At 27.7% G+C, this 25485-nt stretch overlaps 2 protein-coding genes across 2 annotated transcripts in view; one reads left to right on the top strand and one right to left on the bottom strand.

The window, feature by feature from the left end:
- Window positions 1-7008: 7008 nt before the first annotated feature.
- Window positions 7009-10560, bottom strand: LOC134835370 (structural maintenance of chromosomes protein 5). The gene is made up of 5 exons (XM_063850250.1): window positions 10383-10560; window positions 10189-10330; window positions 9737-10129; window positions 8538-9675; window positions 7009-8472 (listed from the first exon to the last, which is right to left on the bottom strand). The coding sequence occupies exons 1-5, from the start codon at window positions 10427-10429 to the stop codon at window positions 7088-7090; spliced, it is 3105 nt and encodes a 1034-aa protein (XP_063706320.1). The 5' UTR covers window positions 10430-10560; the 3' UTR covers window positions 7009-7087.
- A 790-nt stretch (window positions 10561-11350) lies between these two features.
- The window catches only part of LOC134836340 (protein cortex), a 61526-nt gene continuing 47391 nt past the window's right edge, over window positions 11351-25485 (top strand). Inside the window, exon 1 of the mRNA XM_063851562.1 lies at window positions 11351-11560. Coding sequence (XP_063707632.1) covers window positions 11447-11560 — 114 coding nt within the window. The 5' untranslated portion in view covers window positions 11351-11446. The remainder of the gene's footprint in view (window positions 11561-25485) is intronic.

Below are 25485 nucleotides of genomic sequence, written 5' to 3'. Positions count from 1 at the left end.
TTTTTTTTAATTTTAAACGAACTTTGGTAAAATTATTAAATAAAATATAAAACTTAAAAAATCCATACAATTTTTGTAACGAAATAACTCAAATTCTGCTCCACGAATTTCTTTGCGGTTTTTTGTAGTATGTCAGGTTTTGCTAAGAGAAGGTTTACGAATAGAAAAATCAAAAAAATGTTTATAAAAATTCATGGAAAATTAAAAAAAAATATTAAATAAGACGTGTAAAATTCATTGCATACCTTCACATAGTTTTTTAAAATTTATTTTAACTTAAAATATTTATTTTATTTTTACTCAAATTAAAATTATATTTTTTAGATTTTTTCTTTAAAATCTTCCCTTTCTTTCAAAATTTTGAATTTTTTGTAAATTTTTAATTTTTACATTTTTCTTATTTTTTTAGGTTGCGAAACAGCAATTTTTCACACTGCAAAGAAACGACATGAAGTACTAACGGAAGACATAAATCTAATCAAATTTATTGATAATGAAGTTGTACTTCTTTTCCGCTTGTATAAACTCCTGCAGTAACTGGCCATTTCACACCTTTTGACATGAACATTGCATCGCCCGTGGCTACGTTTCAAAGGACATTTGCAAAGCTGCTTGTTTGTTTGGAAATTGGGACAACATTTTTTCTCTTCACAAAGGCATAGAAGTTTATTCAAAGGTAAGACGTTGACGGATGAATGAACGACGAAGGAAAGAAGAAAATAAAGAAAGGAAAGGCTTAGCCAGAAATACAAACCCTCCGGTAAGTTATATAATGTGGACACAACAATGCGTAATAACAATGAAAAAGTTTATAAACAACCTCTTGAAATTCAATTTCCTACACAATTGATGTTTTTGATACCTTTTCCTTCTTCACTTTGTAAAAAAATTATTTACACAGGTTTTGTTCGGCATTTCAGACACAAATCCTTTTTATTATTGTAGGTCTTTGCCGAAAAATTCTGCAAGTTCAAGACATGGTCAATCAATTATGAGCGCCTGATTAAGAAGAAGTCTTACCTACATCACCCAACATCCAGAAATATGTCAAATTTGGACAAATTGGATTACGTTACACATCGAGAAGGAGAAATTTTTGTGTTTTTCTTTCGTAATAGGATCAAACGTTCGGTAGCCAACACACACACTTGACTGGATAAAGATATTAATTGAGTTAAAGTTTATTTAGGATGATTTTTAATCAAGATTCGGAGATGAAAGCTTAACGATTTCTCGAAAAATCTTCATTAAAATCGACAAATAATTTTTTGATATCATTAGCAATAATTTTGGTTTGCCAAAAAAATTACATTTAATACGTTTCTTGAAATTTCATCTTTTTTCTCATTATCCGACATCATCATTACCCAAAAAAAAGAACTTCTATTATTCTTCACTTAAAGCTCATTAAATAAAAAATTTTGATATAAAAAAATTTTTGTAATTATGTTGCTAACCACGAAAATAAGTCATAATTTCACACCATCGAGCATCAGTGAGACGAAAAAAAAACAAAAAAAAAATCTAATAGAGCAGTTGTTCATTTTGTGGGATTTATCGTAATTGTTGATCGTTGAGCTATTATCGGGCATACACTTGATTGACACGTATTTGACATGGAATTTATTAAATATAATATCATTATGACCCTCTTACTTGCACGAGAGATATCGACTTGAATAACGGAGTTCAATACAAAAATGTTTGGTTTTTGGATAATCTTCGTTCTGAATATTAAACAAGATTTCTTTTTATTAAGTTTATGATAATTCGGGTTCTATTGTGTTTATTTGCTGACGTGGTGCGTTGAGAGGACTCATCCTATTACAAATCTATATTTAAATAATGCGGTTAGTTCTTATTGATTTTGGGGATTTGTTGATCATTTGTTGGTCGGTTGTTTATCACTTGAGCGATCCAGGAGAAAAAAATAAAGAAAAATAAAACAAACACCGCAAATCAGACTTAATGTTTTTATTTTTTTGTAAAGTTTATTTTTTAAATATACATTTGGCACATTTGCATCATTTTTTTTGCAACGTTGCTCTCTAGACATTGCTTTGTGGGAGTTTACCATAATTGTTTAATTACACGTTGTTAATCACCTGTACGAAATATTTGTGCTAAATATTATTTTTTATGCATTTTAGTGCATTTTTTTATGGGAAGTTGCTTTTTAGTAGATTTTGGAAGAGTCTTTCTGTGATGTCAGGTAAGTTTTTGTTTTGATTTTTTTTACATTTTTATATAAAAATTTTTATAAATTTATTTATTTTTTAAATTTTAAAAAAATTTTAATTTAAAAAATTAGTAAAAGTTTTTTCAAATATTTTTTTTTTAAAATGATCAAATTAAAAATTTTTTTTTTTTTTCATAAAAAATTTATTATTTTAAAAAATATTTTTTTTAACGTTTGAAAAAGTTCATAAAAATTTAGGTCTAAAATTATTCATGAAATAAAAATTATTTAATTTTAAAAAATTAAACTTTAGTTAAAAAAATCTTAAATAAATTTATTTATGTTTATATGCAAAAATTAGCCAAAAATCTGTTAGTTTTTAACTTTTTGTTTATTTTTTTATGTGAAAATATATTTTTTAAAATTATAATTTTAATAATTAATTTTACTAATAAATTTATTGATAATTAAAAATTCATAACTTTTCAAAAATCTAAATTTGTCTAATTTTTTTGGTAATTTAGATTTATTATTTTTTTCATAACTTAAAATTTGTCTATTTTTTTTAATTTTTAAAATTTAATTCAAAATATTTTATTCGTATGGCTTTTTTTTTTAAATATTTTTTAAATGCATAAAAATTTTAATTTTTAAAAATATATGAAGGCTAAATTAATTATAAATTTGAAAAAAAAAATGTAAAACATATCGTGAAGAAATTAAAAAAATATTTTAATTAATATATTTTATTTAATTTTTTATAAATATTAAATTAATTAAATTAAAAAAAATTATTATTAATTAATTTAAAAAATTAATTTTTTATTTGTTAATCATATATTTTTAAAAATACAATATTTATTTTATTTTCAAAAAGCGCTCAAATCTCACTTCAAACAACGATTTTTGTGACATTTGGAAACATTTTTTCCTCTGCTGTGCGATTTATATCTCTCTATTGCGCCGGATTGCAGCCCAACCAGCCAGTCAACCAACAAAACGACAACAAACAGCATCATGCTGAACTTAGCATTAGGCGTATAAAAGGTATATCTTCTTGAAATTCTTAAGAATTCTTATACCTATATTTTTTTATGCTGATGAAGCGTGTGCACTTTATCTTATAATTATAGGGGGGTTTTCATTTTATGTTTTTGTGCTTGTTGCAAAAAAAATGCGTATACGGAAAAATGCAGCAATATCTTTTGATATCATCGCAATATGGGCCCTACAATGATGAAGTGGCGGTATGTCCCGCAAAAAAAAAGTCGTAAGAACAAAAATGGGTTGGACACTTGTGTTTTTGTATTTTTTGCTTGTTGCGTAAATTTCTTGTTGTTGTTGTTTTATTTTCCGAAGAACATTTATTTTGTATTCCTCCTCGTTTGGCTGCGATGCGATGATGACGACGATAAAATGAAGAACATTTGTTCTGTCTGCCAGCCAGCAAACGCACGAGTCTGTGGTTCAATACTTGTTGATTGAAATTTTAAGTACTCTTATTGGTGTTTTGCTACTTTATGTCTCGACCCAAGTTAAGTGATGTTCCTTGCTTTTACATTTTATTTTATTTATTTACATTCGAATTTACGAACGAACACAATAAAAAAGAGAATTACATCGAAACTTAATTACTCATCTTCTATTTTAAATCACCTCTAAACTATTAATTTGCTTGAAACACGCTATTACACCCTCAAATTGATGATTATCAGCGATAAGTGCCGTTTTAAAGGCAAACAAAGGGTTTGTCAATTTTGAAATTGTACAAAAAAAAAATCACCAACAACATTTTCCTTTATAGTTTTTTAAACATCCGTGAAATTAGGCCGATACTGTTATTTAAATAAACATCGAACTCGAAAAGGGGACGAACAATAATTAGGGTGATTGAAAAATATTTGTACATGTTCTTGATATTGTGTCATTTAATCCCTTTGTACACTTTCATTCATTATTTAGAAAATAATTTTAATTTCAAGTTTGTTGATATTTTTTGGTATCGTTCGTCTTGTATTTGCGTTTGAGATAAAAAAAAAAGCGTTTAAGTGCATCTGTTGGCCCATTTAAGGGTTGCGCGAAGACGAAAAAGGATTTTCACTTTAAAATATTTTTTTTTTAAAATCGATTTTCAATCACAGAACGGAGCATATGGACTATTTCTGATTTATTTGATTCAATTTTTGGCTCATTGAATTGTAAATTTTTCAATTTTTTGATTTCTTTTTTCGGTTTTCTCGATTTGTGTTCGATTGATGTGAAAATCATAACAAACTTTGATCTTTTTTTCTTGAATTTTGATTTGAATTGAAGGAAAATCCTTGAAAAAAATTCAAATGAGCCACACTTCTTCAATTATCTTCAGCTAAAAATGTTGATCTTCGTGAGATAAATGTTTCCTAAGCAAGCGCATCGAATTCGCATCGAATATTCAAAGCACCAACAAATTATTCAAATCGCATTTCATGGGTGATAAATAGCAGGAAAATTTATTGATTAAAGATTAGGATGGCGAGTGCATTGTCTAACGCATGCAAATTGGCCTTTGTGGTGTCAGTTATCTCGGGTATCATCTTTCATATTTTCATGCAAATTTATGACGCACACAAGTTTAGCCACATATCAACATATGTACGAAATTCTCGCTGTCGGATAGTTAACGATATATGCGTTTTTGAGAGATTATTGTAACAATAACGCAATAATTTCCCTAATAGCACGCGGAGTGATGTAATGTTTTGTTGCTGGTTAATTTTCTTCCGTTTCCAATGTAATAACCATAAATAATTTAAATAATCAGGGGAGTGAATGATCTTTATATATTGAGTTATTACTCTCGATTTGAGAGGTTTGCGAGGTAATAAGATAATTTTAGTTTGAATTTCGGTTGAAATATGAGTTACGGAAAATTTTTGTTAAGACATTGAAATTATTTCACAGCAAAGGTATTTTTTTCAATTTTGAGAAGTTTTTGTTTAGAAAAACATTTCCAAAAATCCAAGAATAAAGAAGAAATAATAATAAATTTTTATAATGATCAAAAATGTACAAAAAATTACTTAAATCTTAAATTTGAAAGTTTTTACAATTTTTTAATTACAATTTAATTTAATAATGATAAATTATAGCCCTCTGACAATTTTTTATCCATTTGGAGCAAGATTTGACAAAAATGGCTTTGACACAGTTTTTTTGCTCTTGATTTAGTTTTCAAAACAAAACTATGTCAAAGAAAAAAAATTTTTTCAGTTTCAATTTTTTTCAAGTTTTGAGTTAGAAAATGATTGAAAATGATAAATTAGAGCCCTCTGACAAATTTTCAAGTTTTTTTGCTCTTGATTGTTTTCACAAAACTATGTCAAAGAAAAAAAAATTTTTTTCAGTTTCAATTTTTTTGGCAGTTTTGATTTAGTTTTCAAAACAAAACTATGTTTTTTTTGAGTTTCAAAATGATTAAAAATGATAAATTAGAGCCCTCTGACAAATTTTTATCCATTTGGAGCAAGATTTGACAAAAATTGCTTTGACACAGTTTTTGACATAGTTTTTTTGCTCTTGATTTAGTTTTCAAAACAAAACTATGTCAAAGAAAAAAAATTTTTTCAGTTTCAATTTTTTGGCAGTTTTGAGTTAGAAAATGATTAAAAATGATAAATTAGAGCCCTCTGACAAATTTTTATCCATTTAGAGCAAGATTTGACAAAAATGGCTTTGACACAGTTTTTGACATAGTTTTTTTTTTGCTCTTGATTTAGTTTTCAAAACAAAACTATGTCAAAGAAAAAAAATTTTTTCAGTTTCAATTTTTTTGAAGTTTTGAGTTAGAAAATGATTAAAAATGATAAATTAGAGCCCTCTGACAAATTTTTATCCATTTATCACAGTTTTTTTTGCTCTTGATTTAGTTTTCAAAACAAAACTATGTCAAAGAAAAAATTTTTTTTCAGTTTCAATTTTTTTCAAGTTAAAAGATGACAAAAATTTTGCCATTTAGAGCAAGATTTGAAAAATGGCACAGTTTTTGACACAGTTTTTTTTGCTCTTGATTTAGTTTTTAAAACAAAACTATGTCAAAGAAAAAAAATTTTTTCAGTTTCAATTTTTTGGCAGTTTTGAGTTATAAAATGATTAAAAATGATAAATTAGAGCCCTCTGACAAATTTTTATCCATTTAGAGCAAGATTTCACAAAAATGGCTTTGACACAGTTTTTGACACAGTTTTTTTTGCTCTTGATTTAGTTTTCAAAACAAAACTATGTCAAAGAAAAAAATTTTTTTTGACACAGTTTTTGACAGTTTTTTTGCTCTTGAATTTTTTTCAATTTTGAATTTTTTGGCAAGTTAGAAAATGATTGAAAATGATAAATTAGAGCCCTCTGACAAATTTTTATCCATTTAGAGCAAGATTTGACAAAAATGGCTTTGACACAGTTTTTGACACAGTTTTTTTTGCTCTTGATTTAGTTTTCAAAACAAAACTATGTCAAAGAAAAAAAATTTTTTCAGTTTCAATTTTTTGGCAGTTTTGAGTTATAAAATGATTAAAAATGATAAATTAGAGCCCTCTGACAAATTTTTATCCATTTGAAGCAAGATTTGACAAAAATTGCTTTGAAACAGTTTTTGATCGTTATTTTTTGTAAAGAATTAATTCTTGATTTCTTAATTTTAGATTTTAGAATTTTTTTGTATTAAAAAAATATTTTTGCTCTCAACTCAAGAAAATATATTAAAAATAAAATAATAATTACCTCTAAAAAATCAATAAATATATTATTTTTGCTCTTTTAGGCTGCTCCAAATGAAACTCAATAGTTTTGTCCAAAATTTTTGAAAATTTTCTTTAACATTTATTCTCTTTAACTAATTTCTAAAGTACTTTCAGATTCATCACAAAAATTGAAAATCTACCCTTCAATTTGATGTTTCACAAAAAGATACGGATCATCAATAAATTTCCCATTTTCCACGATAAAAACATTCATCAACTCATTAAACGCCAAATTCGGCAACAATTTCGGCGTAACAAAAAAATACTGCGACTGCCCAACTTGACATGTTTCATTCACCAACATCTCAAAAATCTTCCTTTCATTTTTCGGATCCATTCCTTGGTTAATCTCATCCACACATCTAAACGGCACATGACTCAATTGTTGCAACGAGAGCGTATAAACACCAATTGCCACAGCTCGTTCTCCCCCGCTTTGATACGTTCGATCGAGTTTCGCCATCGGATCTTGCGCCCGATATTTCACGCGAATTGTGATGCCATATTTCGTGTAATCGTGTTCGCCTTCGCGCGACAGCTCAACTTCCCCAGCGAGATTCATCAGGGACATGAAACGCGAAAAGTTGTCGTTGATCGTGCGAACGACTCCGGAAATTGTGGCATACCATTGAACGTGAATGGCGTCAATTTGTTGCTGCAACTCGTTTTTGCGATTTGTGGAGCCACGAATTTCGCGAAGAATTGCGTCGATTTGTTCTTGACGTTGCTCATATTCGTCGATGATGTTTTGATCGAAGGCTCCCATGCAGTCGATGCGAGCTTGGAGTTGTGTCATCGCTTGAACGAGCTCGTCATGGTCCGATGGTAATTTGGCAAAATCCGCTTTGTAGGGGAAATTTTTGTCTTTTGGATGTTTGTTGTCCGTTAATTTCTTCGCTTTGGCTTCTTTGGCTTTCATTTCGTTGCGAGCGTTGTTGACGTGTTGCTGAATTGTTTCCTTGAGACGTTTCGATCGCGTGACCTCTTCTTGCAACATGTGAATCTTTTCCTCAATTTCCTGATTGACATTTCGAAAAAGTTGCAATTTGTGACTTTGCGTTTCGATGGTGATGCAAGGCTTGACATATTCGCGCAACGAATTGTTCATCGCCTCATGAACCCGGAAAATATTGTTGACAATTTGCTCGGCACGTTGCTTGAATTTTTCCTTTTCCGCCGGGATATCGATGACTTGTTGTTGTAATTGGTCGAATTTTTGCTGTTGTCGTTTGACTTTTTCCGCAGCAACACGAACAGCATTGCCGGAATCCTCGATTGTTCGTTTCGCTTGATTCACAACTTGAGCTTTGTCTTCAATTTGGCGAAGTTTGTCCTCGATACGAGCAATTTCGTTGCTTTTCTGGTCCTTTTGGTGTTGCAAATCGGTTAATTGTTGCTTTTGTTCGGCAATTTTGCCGGGATCGACACTCGTATCTAAGATATTTCGTGAACGAACGTCACTGGCAGATGACGAAACGTTGCCCGAATACTTCGAAATGGTAATTTGGAAACGTTTTGTTGCTAAAAATGAGAAAAAAATTAAAAATTAATAAAAATTCGTTAAAAAATCGTAAAAAAAAACTCACGAGTATAGACAACTCGAATTTCTTTCGGTAAATTTCCAATTTTCATTCCCGTGGACTCATCACAAATCGGGACATCTTGAATGCGATACGTCTTGCAGAGGAAATTCAGTACGGGAGCTGGTCCTTTTATCGTGTCTATCAAGTATTTTTGGAATCCAAAACGCTGCATTTGACTTATCGGGTATGTCGAGTGGTACAAAAGATGATTTCCGCCGTCAGCGTGATACGCCGAGACTTGTAATTTGTGCTTGACACGCATTTCACGCAAAAATAACTCCAAATCGTCGGCATTTTCGCATCCGAACGAGAAAAAATCCCTCAACTGCACCGTATTTTCCAGAAATTTGGCGTCATCTTGTTTATCGAGACGCAATTCCAGCACAATCGGATCATAAATGTGCCCTTTGAACATTTGACGATTCTCACGGAGCCACATTGCCGCAGCATACGCAGATTGCGCTTGTTCCGACCCGTTTTTGAGTTTTTCCAGTTTGCGACGTTCGACATTTTCCATGTTTTGTACGCGATTTGTGATGTTCATGCGTTGATTTTCCAAGGCATCGATTTCGAATTTTAAATTGCTTCGTTTTTGGGTTAATTCGCGTTTTTGCTGCGAAATTTCTTTGAATCGTTGATCCAGCTGCGAGATTTGAGCTTCTCGGTCTTCCTGCGACATTTGTTGCTCCAGCAAATTAGCGAGATCTTGTTTGACGGCGAGTAAAATCGTGCTTGCTTGAGCAATTTCGTTTTTTCTGTCGCGTGCACGAACAACGGCATCGTGAAGTTCTCCCTTGGCATTTTGCATTTCCGATGTGAGACGTGCCAGTTGGTCTTGTTGCTTGCTGATCGTTTCTTTCAACTTTGCAATGGCATCTCGTTCGGAATTTATGAGATTTTCCATCTTTTTGCGTTCTTTGACGATCGAATCAGCTTCCTTTTTGACAGGTTCCAATTTTTTCTCAGCTGCCGAGAGTTTAGTTTGTGCCTGATTCAAGTCGTTCGTGTATTCGACAACTTTGACGTCGCATTGTTCGTATTCGATCCACGCGATTTTACGATTTAGCATTTCGACGTCTTTCACCAAGTCACCGCGCGCTTGAATATTTTCGATTTGGGGACGTAAACTTTCGTTTTTTGCCTAAAAAAATAATTTTTTTATTAATTTTTTAACGGATTTGAGGACGAAAAAAATAATTTACCTGCAAATCTTCAACCTCCTTTTGACGCGTTTTTTCATCCTTATCGACATCAAGCTGTTTTTGACGCAATTCCACAAGTTGCTGATACTGTTGCTGCACTTCTTCGGTACAAACGGAGATTTGTGTGTTTGCCAGGAGTTCCTGTTCGTTCATTTTTGCAAAATCCTGAACGCGATCTTGTGGCAAGAATTGACACAAATTGTCGACTTGAATGTTATATTCCTTAACTTTTAGCAAAAACTGCTTGCGACTGTACTTTTTGCCGTCAATTTTGTACTCATCCATGCCATCTTGGTTAAATTGTCGTTGGAAGGATGTCGTTTCTGTCTCATTTTTGTAAACGTGGATCTCAATGAGGGCTTCGTCGCATCCATGCTTGATCCAGTCGGTCAACTACAAGAAAATTTTTAATTTTTTATAAAATTTAATTGAAAATCAGGGAAAAATCTTACCGCTGAAGAACGTGAAAGAATCTCAGGACGACCTCCCATGCCCAAAACAATCGCCGAAACAAGTGTGGATTTGCCGGTGCCATTTGGACCAATAATTATGTTCAAGTACTCGCCAGGAAGGAACATTACTTCGTCGTAAGTGCTGAAAATGGAAGTTTTTAGAGATAAAAGTGAAAATTTTGGTGAAATCTTACACAAAGTCATTGCAGGCGACGGAATAGATTTTGCCTCGTTTACTCATTTTTGGAGTGAGTTACGGTGAGTTTTCAATTTACAGCTATTCTACAGACTTTTAATTAAATATTTGTACGATTTTTAACAGAAATCACATGAAAATTAGGGATATTTTTGATGAAAACAGGAACAAAAAAGAAATCCCGCCATTTATTTTGTTTTGGTTTTTATCAATTTCATTCGTCTCAAACTCTCATGGGTACTGTGATCGGGCGAACGTAACCACGTGGGTCATTCCAAGCGAATACAGTAGTGAGACGAATCAAATTGATAAACGACCCCGATGCAAAATTTGAATGAAATGCATACTGGGTGCAATTTGCCTTTATGCTAATTCAGCTTTTCATCATTCATATTATGCTTACCATCCATACTCGCCATCCTTATCAATTTATGCTTGCCATCCTTATCAACAGACCGTTATTTGACCGTTTTTGAGTTGGAAATGAGTTACGAGTTTGTTTTAAGGAGCTAAAATGTGCTGGAAGTAGCTGTTAGTCATCAAGAGACGTTAAAAATTAATTTTTATTGGTTTATTGACAAATTTTTCTTATTAGATTTTTATGTTTAGGGTATAAAATGACATATTTGAGTTCATTTGAGACAATTAATTTTCATTTAAAGCCTTCTTATTTTAGAATTTTTTGATTTTATGTAAAAAAATTCACAAAAAATTATAAAATTAGTAAGTTTTTCAGTTAATTTGTGACTTTTGGAGTAAAATTTTCCTCAAATATAACATTTTCAGCTCTAAAAATTAAAATCTAACAAGAAAAATCACTCAAAAAAGCTAAAATTACCTTCAACTCGCACTAATTTTTAAAAACGTCAATGCGAAACGTGATTTTTTCACAGTGAATCATTATCAGTAGTAGATGACACTTGCTAAGTGACGAATATTCGCCTCCGCAAAGTCAGTCACCTTTGACATCAGTACACATTTACACTCGCTCCCGCAAAATTTTAGTAAAATTTCAAAATTTCTTGTTAAAAAACTCATTTTATGTTGTAAAAATCTCGCAAAATGCTGCGATCGCGAAACATGAACATCGATACGAAGAAACAAAGTGATAAAAAGCGCATTCCGATTTCCTACGTGATGAAACGGAAGAACGAACGCATCAACGAAGTAATTTCGGTAAGTCAATCCATGCTTTTTTTGTTGTTTTCTGCCACATTTGGGATTTCCAAGGGCATTACGATGGTCAAATTGCACGATAATATCACTTAAAAATCCCAAATCAGTGCATTTTGTTCAAATTTTTTGCGTTAAAATGTTTTTTCGGAGGCATTTTTGTTGATGAGACACTTCTCAAGTTGGGACTTAGTAGGCCAGTAATAGAAAAATTAAGCAACTTCTGGTCCACAAAATCCCAAAACGAAAAGATCTTTGAGATATTTCAACACCGCTTTGCATTTTGCGATTGTAATCGATTATTTATTATTGCATTTTATTGTTGTTGTTTTTGCTGCACCTGCCCCCGAAGCAAAACACTTGAGAAAAAAATCTATTATCTTTTATTGTTTTTCCATAATGCAGCAGCGACGACGACGACCAATGACCAATAAATAGCGAAAAATTTGTATTCAATAGCGCGATAGAGAGGAAAGAAAGGAAAAAAAATGTAAAGTAGATCGCTCTCAGGTTACACATGAAATACATGAAAAAGGTAGCAAGCTTCTGGTCTTTTTGTTCTGTCGGCGGAGCAACCTTTTTTTTCTCGCCGCCAAGGAAATGTTAATGATAGCAAGCCCTTAACTCCTTCACACAATCAATTTAAAATCCATTAAAGTTAATTTTCGAAACAATTCCATCGCAGCGACAGAAGTGAAAGATTAGTTAACCACGAACCACGCTGTCATTGTCTTCGCTGGAAAAGATAAACGATATGACAAAAATGCTAAAATATTATTTATAACACGCGCCTTTTATATTCAAATGATATCGAATCTAGGCTCGCTCTCTTTTTAGCAATTTTTTCTCTGTGTGTGCAGAAATATAGAGCTAAAAACATAAATAACTTCACCGCGAAAGTCAAGAACGCCATAAATTACCATATTGAGGTACGTGGTGCAATATTTTTCAATCTTGTACATTTTATTAATTGATGCAGTTATAAAATCAATTAATAAGCCCACGCAAATTATTATTATTACTCTAGCTATTATTATATCATAGAAAATTATACTTTTTGCATAAAACTTTTTTTTTTATTTATTTATTTATCTTAAATATGTGTGCATGTTTTTTGTGTGTTTGTTTCTCCAGAGAAGGAGTCACGGTTGGCAGGAATGTGAAATGATCAATTTAAGGATTTTTATTGAAAATTGTTTTATTTTTTTCTAACAAATTTGATTTTTTTTGATGATTTCAGTTAAAGTTTTTAGTCTGAGATCAAAAATTTTAATTTTTATTGATAAAATTTTAGTCAAAATAGGAAATTTTTATTTTTAAAAAATTTTTATATATTTTTGTGTAATTATTGACAAATGTTTGTTACAATTTTTTGACTGCTTAATATTTTTTGAGTTGTTTTTTTATGGTTTTGTAACAATTTTCGTTCAACATTTTGCGTTAAAATTTAAAATTCGTATTTTATCAACTTTTTAAAGAAATATTTAATATAAATATTTTAATTCTTTAATTCAATATCAAACTATTTTGTACGATTTGTATCAAAATTTTTTCTGTGATTATTTTTTTCATTTTTAAAAAAATATTTTATAATTTAATTTGTTATAAATCATTGAAATATTTATCTTTAAAAAAAAATAATCTTTTTGAAAAAAATTAATAATAAAAAATTTAAAATTTTAATTATTTTAAATATGAATATTAAGGAAATTATTTAAATTAATTTTATTTAAAATTTTTTTAATTTTATTTGAGAAAATTATTTAAAATAAAAATTGAAAATAAATTAATATTTTAATTAAATCAGAAGTTTTTTTTAAAGATATTTTAGATATAATTTTAAATATTATTTGTTTTTAATTGACTCAAAAAAAAAAAAAAATAAAATAAAATAAAAAAATAAATAAAAATTAACTAATTTATTTAACCAATATTTTTTAAAAAATTAATTAATTTTATAGAAATTTAATTTGAGAAAAAGAAAAAAAAATAAACAATTCATTTAATTTTGACAAAATTTAATTATTTTTTTTAGAAACTTATAAAAAAATAATAAATATTATTTAAATTAAAAAATATTATTATTTTTTGAATTAAAAACATAAAAAAAAATTACCTTCGTTTTGAAGTCCTTGTTCAAATATAATTTTTTTCAAAAAAATCTAAACATTCCCGTCAACCTTTTTCTTCTTTTATCGTGTTGAGACAATACAAGGGTGTTGTAAATTTATTGTAATTACATCATCATGCGCGAATAGAGATTTTACAATATTTAGAGCACTGCTGTCGAAGTCAATGAGCTGTGAGAATTACAAATAATAACCGCGCGATAAATTTCTCATTATAATGCAATCAAAACTTTCCTAGCAACAACACCTTTCAATTAAGTCATGAGCCCTTTTGATAGTTGACACAATCAATTTATGCCTTGTCGGTGTTTGTTTGGTCTTTTTTCTGCGCTTCGTCGATAATCATGTCATCAATTAACTCTCTCATAAATTCCATCTAAATAAAATTATCATCATTTTATTCAACAGCAATAATGATCATCTTTGACCTCTTTCTTTACCTTTTGCCCTTTTTTCTGCGTTATTGTGAGCACGTCTGACCAAACATTCGATAAATTGCTCGTTTTGATGTCTTATTTGTTCCCGTTTTTCATTGTTCATCGCTGTAAAAGGTGAAATTGAATGCATTTATTAATAAATTGAATGTGAGAAGTGACCACGTGATTTTTTTTCACAAAACCGCACATCAATTTTACCATATAAATAAATAAATGTCGATCATTTATAACTAAAAGTGACATTTTCCGTCAAAAATTGACGTTTTCCTTGATAAAATTCGTCCTTGCATGAAATTCCACTTAACTCCCTTCCCCCAAAATGTCCATCAAAACACGCGCAACTCCAAATTGGATGCAATTTGATGCCCTCAGACATGAAATTACGAGGTACAGCAACAAGTACGGGTCGTGGAACAATTACAATTATGACAATAGCTTCAGGATGATGAACGAAACACTATTCAAAGTCCGCATTAGACGTCGTTTTTAGCCAAATACCAATCAAATGCAATTATTGTTATTATTATTGCATTTCATTCTCGTGCACCGCATCGCAAAAAAAGTGTAAAATGCAAATTTAATAAAATTGCATCGCATATCCAAAGACGTGTTGTATGAGTTGTGGTCATCATAAGGCACTTGACTTGATGTTATTATTATTATTTATTTAAATTTATCAGAAGAACGTGCGGCGTGTTGTTTTTTTTACTCTTCTCTTCATCCGTAGATAAATATTTTTTAGTTCAAACAAATTACTGCACGTACTTTCATTGGAGTAATTTTGAAACTGTGGGTGCTAAGTTGTATGCGAAATTGGAATCAGAGTGACTCGTTCGCTGATTTATTCAACAATTTGATATCCCTCGGTGAGGCTCCTCTTCTTCACAATTCGTATGCGGAAAATAACTGAAAAATCATACGTATAATAAATTACCGCATAATATTTTATTAAGAAATTTATTACCCACAGTTTAGGTAATTTTTGTGATTTATGCCGTATATTAATGTAAATATTTTTATTATTATTTCACTGAAATTGAATATACGCTCGATGACTCTCTTTTTTTTTATTCCTCATCGCGCGGAGAAAAAAATTGCTGCAGGCCTCAAATCAAACGTTTTTTCAATAATAATTAAGATAGTTGAATGAATTAATGGATAACTTTTGTGCAGCAACGCAATCTCGATGCAGCATCAATGAGCCATTGAATAATTTTTTTTTTTGCATAATTTTGTAATAATTTACGGATAAATATTCATAATTTGGACTATAAATCAGTTGTGTGACAGTCGGCAGATTAAAAAAGTCCGCGAGATTTGTATCAATTTTTATCTGATTGACTTTTTTCTTGCTGTATTGCATGACTGCTGTAAAAAAATAAATAAAAATTCATGAAATTGGGCAAGTATGTAAAATAATAAAAAAATGTTTTAAATGTTTATAGAACATAAAATATCAAAAATTTTCAATGATTTTTTAATTTTAAAAGTTTTTAAATTAATTCTAAATTTAATTTTTCTCAATATTAATTTTATTAATTTAACAATTCTTTAGTTAAATAAATTTATAATTTTTTTTAAAGCTTAAATGCAAAAATAGATATATTTTTACAATTTTATAAATTTTAAAAAAATATTAGGTACACAATATTTTTTTTTATTTTTTAAAAAATCAAATTTGGTCAAAACATTTTGAGAACAATAAAATTCAATACAAATGCAAAAATATTAAGTTTTCTCATTTATTTAATTTTTCATTAAATCATAAAAATTATTTGATAAATTTTAATTAATATATTAATATTTAAATAATATATAATTAAAAAATAAATATTCGTCTTTTAAATTAAATTCAATTAAAATAATTTAAAATTAATAAATAAAAATAAATAAATAAAAAAAACAATAATTAAAAAATTAAATTAAATTTTAAAGCAAAAAATTAATTAAATTTTTAAAAAAAATAAATTTAAAAAAATTTAAATTTTAAATAAAATTGAATTTTAGTTAATTAAATTTAAAAAAATATCTAAAATTATTTAAATAAAATTTAATTTTTAGTTTATTATTATTTAATTAGTTAATTAAAAATTAATTTATATGACAGTTTTGCTCAAATGTGATCCATAAAATTCCAGAAAGTTTAATTAAATGAAATTTTAGAAAAATTAATTTGAATGAAAAATGAAACATTTTTAAAAATTTCACTTGCCTCCTTAAACATTTAAAAAAAAATATGAAAATTGACACTTATGAGAAAATTTCTCCAAAATAATAATCTTTCACGTTATCATCAAAAACGCATCTCCAACTTATCTCTCATAAGTAATTTAATACTCTTCGCAACGACAATTATAATTTTTTTTGTAGCAACTTGTGTGGTCAGCACAGTCACATTTACCTTTAATTCGATTTGTTCTACATTCATCATGCCTCCGTCTCCGCAGCTGTTATTGCTGCCGTCATACAAGAAAAAAAAATAATTCTGTCCTGTTCACTTATATTTTATTGTATTATTTGTTGAAACGGGGAATGGATGAAAAAAAATGTCATTTTTTTAGTAGAGCATTTCCTTCTTCTTGTCGTGCGCTTGTTCATTTTGCATTATTTTTTTGAAATGTGTGGGCGATCCAAAATGTACACACATTAATTCACATTTTATTCATATCTCTCCTCTCTTTTCTCTTTGTACCTCTATAACATTACCTCTAATAATAATAATAGTAAGTTATTTGAACAATATTTGTATAAAACATTGTTCACTGCTTTTGTACTTGGCAGAGGTAAAACTGCAACAACAACAACAACGTCGAGGTAATAAAGAGGACGTGTTCGAAACTGGAAAACATCGAAACTAAACTGGACACACACACGCACGAGAGTGCCTTACAAAATTGGGCATAAATCATGCGAAACATCGTCTATTGAAGACAAAAAAAGAGTTAAAGTGAGATGTTGTCCCTAATAATATTTTTTTTTCTCCTGCAAAAGACATGAATGAGAGATATTTTATGTGTGGCACGAAAGAAATTACCAGGAAAATGTTCCGTAATTCCACCGCGTCTTTATTGTTATTGTTATTATTGCATGTGCTTAGAATACGGACTTTGATGGCGGTGATCATATTTCACAATGTCCATAAATAAAGCGTTTACGACCATCACCTCCAGCGAATTGTTGCTGAATTCCTCGTTTTCTATGCAAAAACTCGACGTAACTTTTTATTTTTTTTTCTTCTTCTTCGTTTTCGGGGATGGATGGCAGTTAACACCTTGATCTTTGTCTCTTTTTTCAGATGTGTCGACAACAAAATCCCGGAAGAAGACAAGATAATTACAAAAAATCTCTTTTGCCACACGCCAAAATCTTCCAAGATAATAACAATAAAGAATTGTGTTGCACTTACTTGATATCTTGCGGGAAAATTATTGTATTGCCGTGAATAACATGCGTTCGAATGACAATTATTATTTGCGCCAAATGCCAATTGCACGAACAATATGCGATGCGAGACGTTGCGAGAGAACACCACTTTTAGGGCACAATTATCGTAAATTCGCAATGACACACGATATACGCAACGGCAGCAACGCACCGAGAGAGAAAATATCGTAAATGCAGTAAAAAGATGCCAGAAAGGGTATATAACAAGTCTATTTAAATTGTAATTTTCAATAAATCTGTTGCAATGCGAGTTTGTAAGCCGAGTAGAAGCAAAAAGGAGCGATTTGCACGCCACAACGTTTTATAAGTTACGATTTTTGGGGGCATAATAAAAATAACCGCTGACATTTTAATATGCTGCGTCGATAATAAAATTAATTTAGCGCTATGGCGAAATAATGTGAGTCAGACGGTGGATTATTGCGAAATATGAAGACTTGAAGTTAGAAAAAAAATTAAAAAATAATTTAAGAAAAGTTCTCATCGAATTATTTACGTTAAATTTTCAATGAGTATAATAACATATTAATGAAATGTTTTCTTTTTTTTTATAAAAAAAATTTAAAAAAAATAATTTTTAAAAAAAATAAAAATATTTTTTTTTCAACAGAAATTCGTTTTTGATTGAAATTTTATATAAAATATAATTTTTTTACCAAAAATCGACCGATTTATTAAAAAAAAACCTTTCGTTTCGTTAAAAAATTTATTTGAAATTTAATTATTTTTTTTCTTGAAAAATTATTTGAAAAAAAAAAATAAAGTGCAGTTACTTTATAGCAGTTATAATCATAAGTAGGTAATTGCTTTTTAATTTTTTTTTTTTTTCGAATAAGGCCGCTCAAAATTTTTTTTGAAAAAAAATTATTTAATTTTAATAAATTCCGAAAATTTTATTTTAAATGAATTTTAAATTTTTTTTTTAGAAAAAAAAATTTTCTAAAATAAAAAAATAAATTTTAATTTTTTTGTTTGTAATAAACGTTTTTAGACGTAAACGATGATTCTTGAATTTATAACGAAATTTCGATAATATAATTTTCCTTATTTTTAAAGAAATTTTTGAATAATTTAAAATTTAATGAAAAATTTTTGAAACAAATTTTTTGAAGCTTTCAAAAAATTTTTTTCAAATTTAAATTTAAAATTTCTTAAAAAGCGATTGCTTTGGTTAATCCATTTTGTGTGATTTTGTTTTTTATTTTTTTTTTCAAAAAAATTTAATTTTTAAATTATTCCATTTTTTATTTTGTAATCGGACGGATTTTTGTTACAAAAAATTATCATAAATTTTTTAATAAATAATAAAAGCTTTTTCCTTTTATGAAAAATATTTTTAAACTTAAAACAAATTTAAAGCGCTTCAGCTCTAAAAATACTTCATGTTCAAATTTTTAGATAATTTATGTTTTTTATTTATTTTTTTTTGTGAAAAAATTTTTTTTTAATCGTGAAATTTTTGAAAAAATCTTAAAAATTTTATTTAATTTTTTTTAAATTTTTTTTATGAAAAATATTTTTATTTAAACTGTAGAATTCTATTTTTTTTAAAATTTTTTTATTATTTTTTAAATTTTTAATTTATAATATCAATTTTCAATTTTTTAATTTTTTTTTTTTTGTTAAATTTTACTTCGATAACTTTCAATTTAACTTTTACTTTTCTTGATTCAAGAAAACATTTCTTTAAAATACAAAAAAAAAACATTCACAGTAGTTCTCCAGTCAACTCAATTTAAACTTAATAAACGATTTTTCCTCATAAAACAACAAAAAAAAAATCACAAAAAACAGTCAACTCACTGTTATGATTGACATCCGACTCCTTTTGATTGCTTGCGAAAAATATAATTGACTATTAACAAAAAAAATAATAACCTTTTCAATTATCTCGTTAATTAATCGCTGATTGAAAACCAATCAAAAACCGAAAGAAATAAATCACGATATCATTCGGTTCGGATCTCTTCATCATTCCTTTTTATCGCCAATCGCAATGAAAATTTTATTTATTTGCAAAAAAATTGTCAATTGCTTTTCAATTTCAATAAAAATTTATGACTATTGTTATGGATGGATGGCGAACGAACGTGTGCTTCATGATAAATGCATTGTCAACATTTGCTTTTTTTTCATCCTCGTTGTCATTCGTTTCAAGCCGGATTAGATTAGAAGCGTTTGGCGTGCTTGTTCGAGTCGCATGTCAAAAAATTGTCATAAATTTACGTTGACAATCGATTTATGTTTATCACAAAAGAATCAAACATGCACATGTGAGTGACTAACTTCGAAACTTGTTCGAAATCGATCAAATGCGCAAACAACTGTCGCATTTCATAAGAAAACTAAGCACAAGTTTGTCGTATGCTGATCATTATTGATCTTGAAATTTATGGTTTAATCAATTTTTTTGTGTGTTTCATGGAACGGAGGAAAAGAAGCAGAAGGAAATTTAATTGAGCGCAACAACGAGATTACGGAAAAAAGTTAAAAACGAGATAAAAAAGTGAATGAAAAAAAAAATGAGAAGGAAACGAGGAGAAGAAGAAGAAAAATACACAAAGAATGATAAAACAATGCAATTTTTTACCGCGCGATTGTCGTTCACCTGTTATGTTAGTTGTTTGTTTCCTTCATTTTTGTGCCGTTTTTTCGCTGTCTCTTGACAATTTCTTTTATAAATGTCTTAATTTGATTCGTTTGACGTTATGCGATGCAGTCGTGACCCGTTTAAGCGATCCGGGTTAAGAATGCGAACGAATGTGGAATTCCATTAAATTTTTCTCCTATGCTGGCTCGTCGTCATGCACGGAGCACCTACTGCCTATCAGCAAATTAATTTGAGCAGATAGTTGTTAAACAATTATTAAAAATGTTTGTCCAAACTCGATCATGCGTAAAATAATCCAAGATCCAAACTTGTAAACTAATTTCGTTTTCTTGTTTATCAAAGCGTTACATTGTAGTTTTTTTTTTGATTCGAGTTTCAAGCAGCGTTCGAGCCATTTAGCCAGCGAGTGCCTCTCGGTTATGAAGCAAAATGTTAGTGACACATTAATTGATATTGACTGTAGTTTGTGTCATGTCGATTAACAAGTCATTTGTTTGCCGTGTTATGACCCCTTAATTTGTGTTAAACATGCGCACAGGCGAGCATTCATGTGGCTAAGCGATGATGTTGAAAAATCTGAAAAGAGATAGAAGAAAGACAGAAAAAGAATTAGTGAACGGTGTCAAATGTAAAAAATTTTTATTGATCGTTGTCGTGTTTTGTTCCAGTATTCTATCTCGCGCGATATAATTACCAGCATTGACGATGTTCTGTTGGTAAACAAGGCGCAACATGAAACTTCTCCCACAGTCTCAACTCAAAAAACATCGCAGTGCGAATTCGAAAAGTTCTCAGGCACCCGCTTTCAACACGCAGTTTTACGTACAAAAAGGCTCTCTCGTGTACAAACAAGCAATATCAATTAATTAAAATCGTTTTTAATTGATGATATTCATTTTTATAACATGTTTTTTTTTGTAAATATTTCTATTTTACCGAGTGTTTAGTTAATTTTTGCTCGACATTTTCCTTAATTTTTTAATTTTCTTCATATTTTGATATTTTTTCTCCAATTTATTTCTGTTTTAAAATTTTCTAAAATTTCTATAACTCCTTGTTGCTCTTTATCTGTGCTAAAAATAATTTTAAACTTAATTGAAAAAAATAAAATTAAATAGAAAATTAATCTTAATTTTTTTTTGTTCAATGAAAGACGTTTTTATTAATTATGTAATTTAATATTTTTTTTTATGAATAAATAAAAAGTTAATAAATTTTTGGCTTTTCGATTAAATTTTGAAAAAAATATAATTTGAAAATGAAAAAAAAAGAAAAAAAAATTTAAAATAAGTTTTTATGTTGAAAAATTTTTTGCTCAAATGAGCATTATTTATTATTAAAAGTAAAAAAATAATATAAAAATCGCTAATAAAAATTTTTATAATAAAATTTTTCAAAAAAGTTTTTAATTGAATTTATTTGAAATATATTTTTTTCTTAATTATAATTTCATTAAAATTTTGATTTATTTTTTTTCTTAAAAAGGATTAAATATAATTAATAAATTAAATTAAATAAAATTAATTTGAATAATAAATTTAAAAATATAATAAATTAATTATATTTTTATTATAAAAATAAATTAATAAAAATTTAAAATTATACATTAATTAATATAATAAATAAATTAATAATAAATTAATATTTATAAATAATTTTTCAAATAATAAAATTTAATTAAATAATAATTTATTAATTACCTAACTATTAAAAACTTATTTTTTCAACATTTTTTGCTTTTTGTTGATTTCAATGATTTTTGACAATATTTTAATTAAAATTTATTTATTTAATAAAATTTGACAAAATGTTTTCTTAGGAAATTGAAAATTAAATATTTTAATTAAATTTTTTTTTAAAAAATTGTAAAAAAAAATTAATATTAAAATAAAATAAAAAAAAAATAAAAAAATTAAGAAAACACTCGGTACCTCTGCTCGACTCGAGTCATATTACAGATTTGTTGTACACGAGAATTTCGCTGAGGGCAAAACTTCAATCGACGAGCGTTTCTAAGCAACACGATCATTCGCACACACAAAATCACAGTCGAAACATAAATTTTACTCTTATTGACAGATATAAAGCTATTTTTCCTTATTTGTTCATTGATTGCATACTTTTGGAGTCCTCTTCCTCGCATTTGCGGGCACATAACAAAGCGCATGAATGCACATTTTAAATCTAATTTATTGAGCCACACTTTCGATGATGCTGCGCGCAAAATTTATCTGTGCATTATACGGACTTGGAATTCGAGTGCATAAAGCTAAAAATGACATTAGAGTCACCTATAAATGGAAGTGATTTATTAAAAGGTGTTGCTTGTTAACATCGTGTTATTTGTTTTTTTTTCACACACACACACATGAAAGAAATAATGTTATTAAAATCTTTTTCTTTCTATTTTTTTGCAGGTAAGAATTTTATCACGACATTATAATAAAGATAATGATCATCGTCATTGAAAAGTTTCGGTTGTGAACTGGAAAATTGGCTCAGAGGATGACACTGACTCGCAGATAAAATCGCTTTTTGTGTGATTTTTGTCACGCGGTCAATATTTTTCCGTCACATAACTGGAATAAACATTGCAAGAATGTGGCTCGGACGAAAAAGGAAAGCAAAAAATCTCATTATAAATATTTTCTCCTCTATCGGATCGTTGTTGCTTTCGTCATCATCATCACCTTACTTGTTGTTGTTGTAAGAAAAAATTGAAAATTTAAATTTCATTGTTAACAAGTCGTTTTTGTGCCCGTCAGTTAACAATAATTGATTAAATTAAAATAATCAAGTGCTTCGAGTGAACGTTACGCGAAACAGATGATTTAAAACTTTTTCCGAGTAGCAAACAAAAAAAAAGTTACAAGCAACTTTGATCAATTTTCGAGATACATTTTTCCATTAAATATTTACGTAAATAAAAACTCTAATCCGACTAATATTTTTGCAAACTCACCAAATGCTTTGCACAACAAAAAAAAAATAGAATAACAGAAAAGCTAATTTAATTTAAAGCTATTTTAATTGGTTTTGATTCCGTTTTATGTGACTTATGTTGCTTGCTGGAGACTTTCTTTCGCTCCGTGCGCCGTGGTGTTATGCTGGCAACATAAAAATATTCTCATTAGCAATTCGAGGCGATAAATCTTGTATATTAAATGAAGTAGAACGGAATCTCTTTTGATTTCTTTTCTTTTATTTCGTTGCGATTTTTTTTTTTTTTTCGTGTATTCACTTTTTATTTATTTATGTGTCGTATCTCGCCAAGTGGATTAGTACCAAGTAGCAAGTTGCTCTTTTTTGTGCGCGCTGAGGAGATAATTTTCAGTGTATTTTAAATGTTTCTTGTGAAATGAACTGTGAAGAAGCATTAATGTCTATAAATCATACAAATAAAACTATAAAAACGGTAAAACACGCAAATTTATATCGCAAACTACATAAATAAATAAATACATAAATAAAAAGGTTTGCGGTTAATGAATGAATATTTTAAAATGACTAGCAGGTAGATTTCTGAAAAGAGATGTGAGAATTTTCATTTCGTGGAATGTTATCGTTGCATTTCAATCAACTACTGCGGGGCGAAATTTTTCGTTCAAATGTAATTTGTGCTTAAATTAAGACACAAATGAGTGTTTTATGGTGAATATAAAAATTTTTTGTGTTATATATTTAATTTCTTGAATTTAACACTTTATCAAAAATTTAAAATTTTAACGAATAAATTTTATTTTTAATTTCAGACATTTTTTTTTTTTTCTATGTGAATTTCTCTAAAATAGTCAAAAAACATTTTTTTATTTTTTTTTGATACGATTCAAAATAAATAAATTTTTTTTTACATTGATCAAAAAATTCAAAATTTCACCGAATAAATTTTATTTTAATTTTGCGTCTCATAATTTTTTTTCTATAAATTTCTATGAAAAATTAAATTAAAAAAATAATTTTTTTTAAACTTTCATTCATAAATTGTTTTTCAAAATTTTATACAAAAAATTTTTTTTCGGGATTTTTTCATGGATTTTAGCTACATTACTTATTTTTCATGATTTTTCAATATCAAAAATTTCAATAACATTCAAAAATGCTTCTATTTTTTATTTAATTTTTATTTTTCCCCCTGAATTTGATTGCCCCAAATAAAATGGCCTGGGGTACAAAAAATATATATATTAAATTTATATTTAAAATTTAATTTATATTTAAAATTATTAATAATAAAAAAAATTTTAAATTTTTTTAAATATCTTTTTGTATGAGTACGACTCAAAATGAATAAATTTTTTATTTATAAGGAAAAATTATTATTTTCCCCGATTTTTCAAAAAATTTTTTTTTTCCGAATTATTTGGCAAAAAAAACAAAATTTTTTTTTTTGTTTTTTTTTCATACATTTTTGTGAAATTTTAAATCAATAATTTTTTTTAAATTTTATTTTTTATGTCCAAATTTATTTTTTTTTCAAAACCATTTTTTTTTGTAAATTTGTGAAAGAAACTTTTTAATATTCAAAATAACATTTCAAAATTTTTGCTTTCATTTTTTTTTAATGATTTTTAATCACAAATGTGAATTCAGAGCAATTAAAAAAAAAATTTAATTTTTCTCCAAAATGAAAAATTTTTTTTGAAAAGTGTTTTGTGTATTTAAAAAATTTTTAAACAACTTTAAATTTATTTTTTTTAAAAGCTAAAAAAATATTTTTTAAAATATGAAAAAAAAATTTTTAATAGCAAAAGCAAAAAATTATTATTTTTCTCTGAATTATTTGACAAAAATTTTTTTGGCAATACTTTTTGATTATTTTTTTCAGATTTTCATTAATTTTTAATATTTTTTTTTGCTTTTTTTATCTTATTTTTTTTCATATCAAAATTTTCAGAAAATTTATTGAATTATTTCGTGAAATTTTAATTTTTTAAAATTTTATTTACAAAATTTTTTGCTTAATTTTTATTTATTTATAATTTTTTTTTTCATTATAAAAAAAAAATTAAAAATATTTTATCTCTTAATGGTGAAATTTTTTAATTTTTTTTATTTTTCACATAATTTAAAATTTTAAATTATTTTTTTTTGTACAAATTTAAATAAAAAAAAATTAATTTATAATTTCTTAAATAAATTGAACTATTTAAAATTAATTAAATTTTTTTTTTGACGAAATTAATAAAAATTGTCACATAAAACGATTATTTATTATTTTTCACTTCTCACAAGTTCTCTCGTAAGTAAGTTAAGAGATCACATTTCAAAGAATCGCCATAAAAAAATTAGAGCAGCATTCTATGACTA

The sequence above is a fragment of the Culicoides brevitarsis genome, chromosome 1 (assembly GCF_036172545.1).
Source record: "Culicoides brevitarsis isolate CSIRO-B50_1 chromosome 1, AGI_CSIRO_Cbre_v1, whole genome shotgun sequence".
Classification (NCBI taxonomy): domain Eukaryota; kingdom Metazoa; phylum Arthropoda; class Insecta; order Diptera; family Ceratopogonidae; genus Culicoides; species Culicoides brevitarsis.
The sequence above is the reverse complement of the archived record's forward strand: the minus strand, read 5'-3'. Positions and strand labels throughout refer to the sequence as shown.

Bases quoted from the DNA above. Each gene is read 5' to 3' on its own strand.
- LOC134835370 (XM_063850250.1), bottom strand. From the start codon at position 10,429: ATGAGTAAACGAGGCAAAATCTATTCCGTCGCCTGCAATGACTTTGT. The intron at 10,130-10,188 runs GTAAGATTTTTC...ATTTTCTTGTAG, and splicing joins TTCTTTCACGTTCTTCAGCG to TTGACCGACTGGATCAAGCA. The intron at 9,676-9,736 runs GTAAATTATTTT...TTATTTTTTTAG, and splicing joins AGGAGGTTGAAGATTTGCAG to GCAAAAAACGAAAGTTTACG.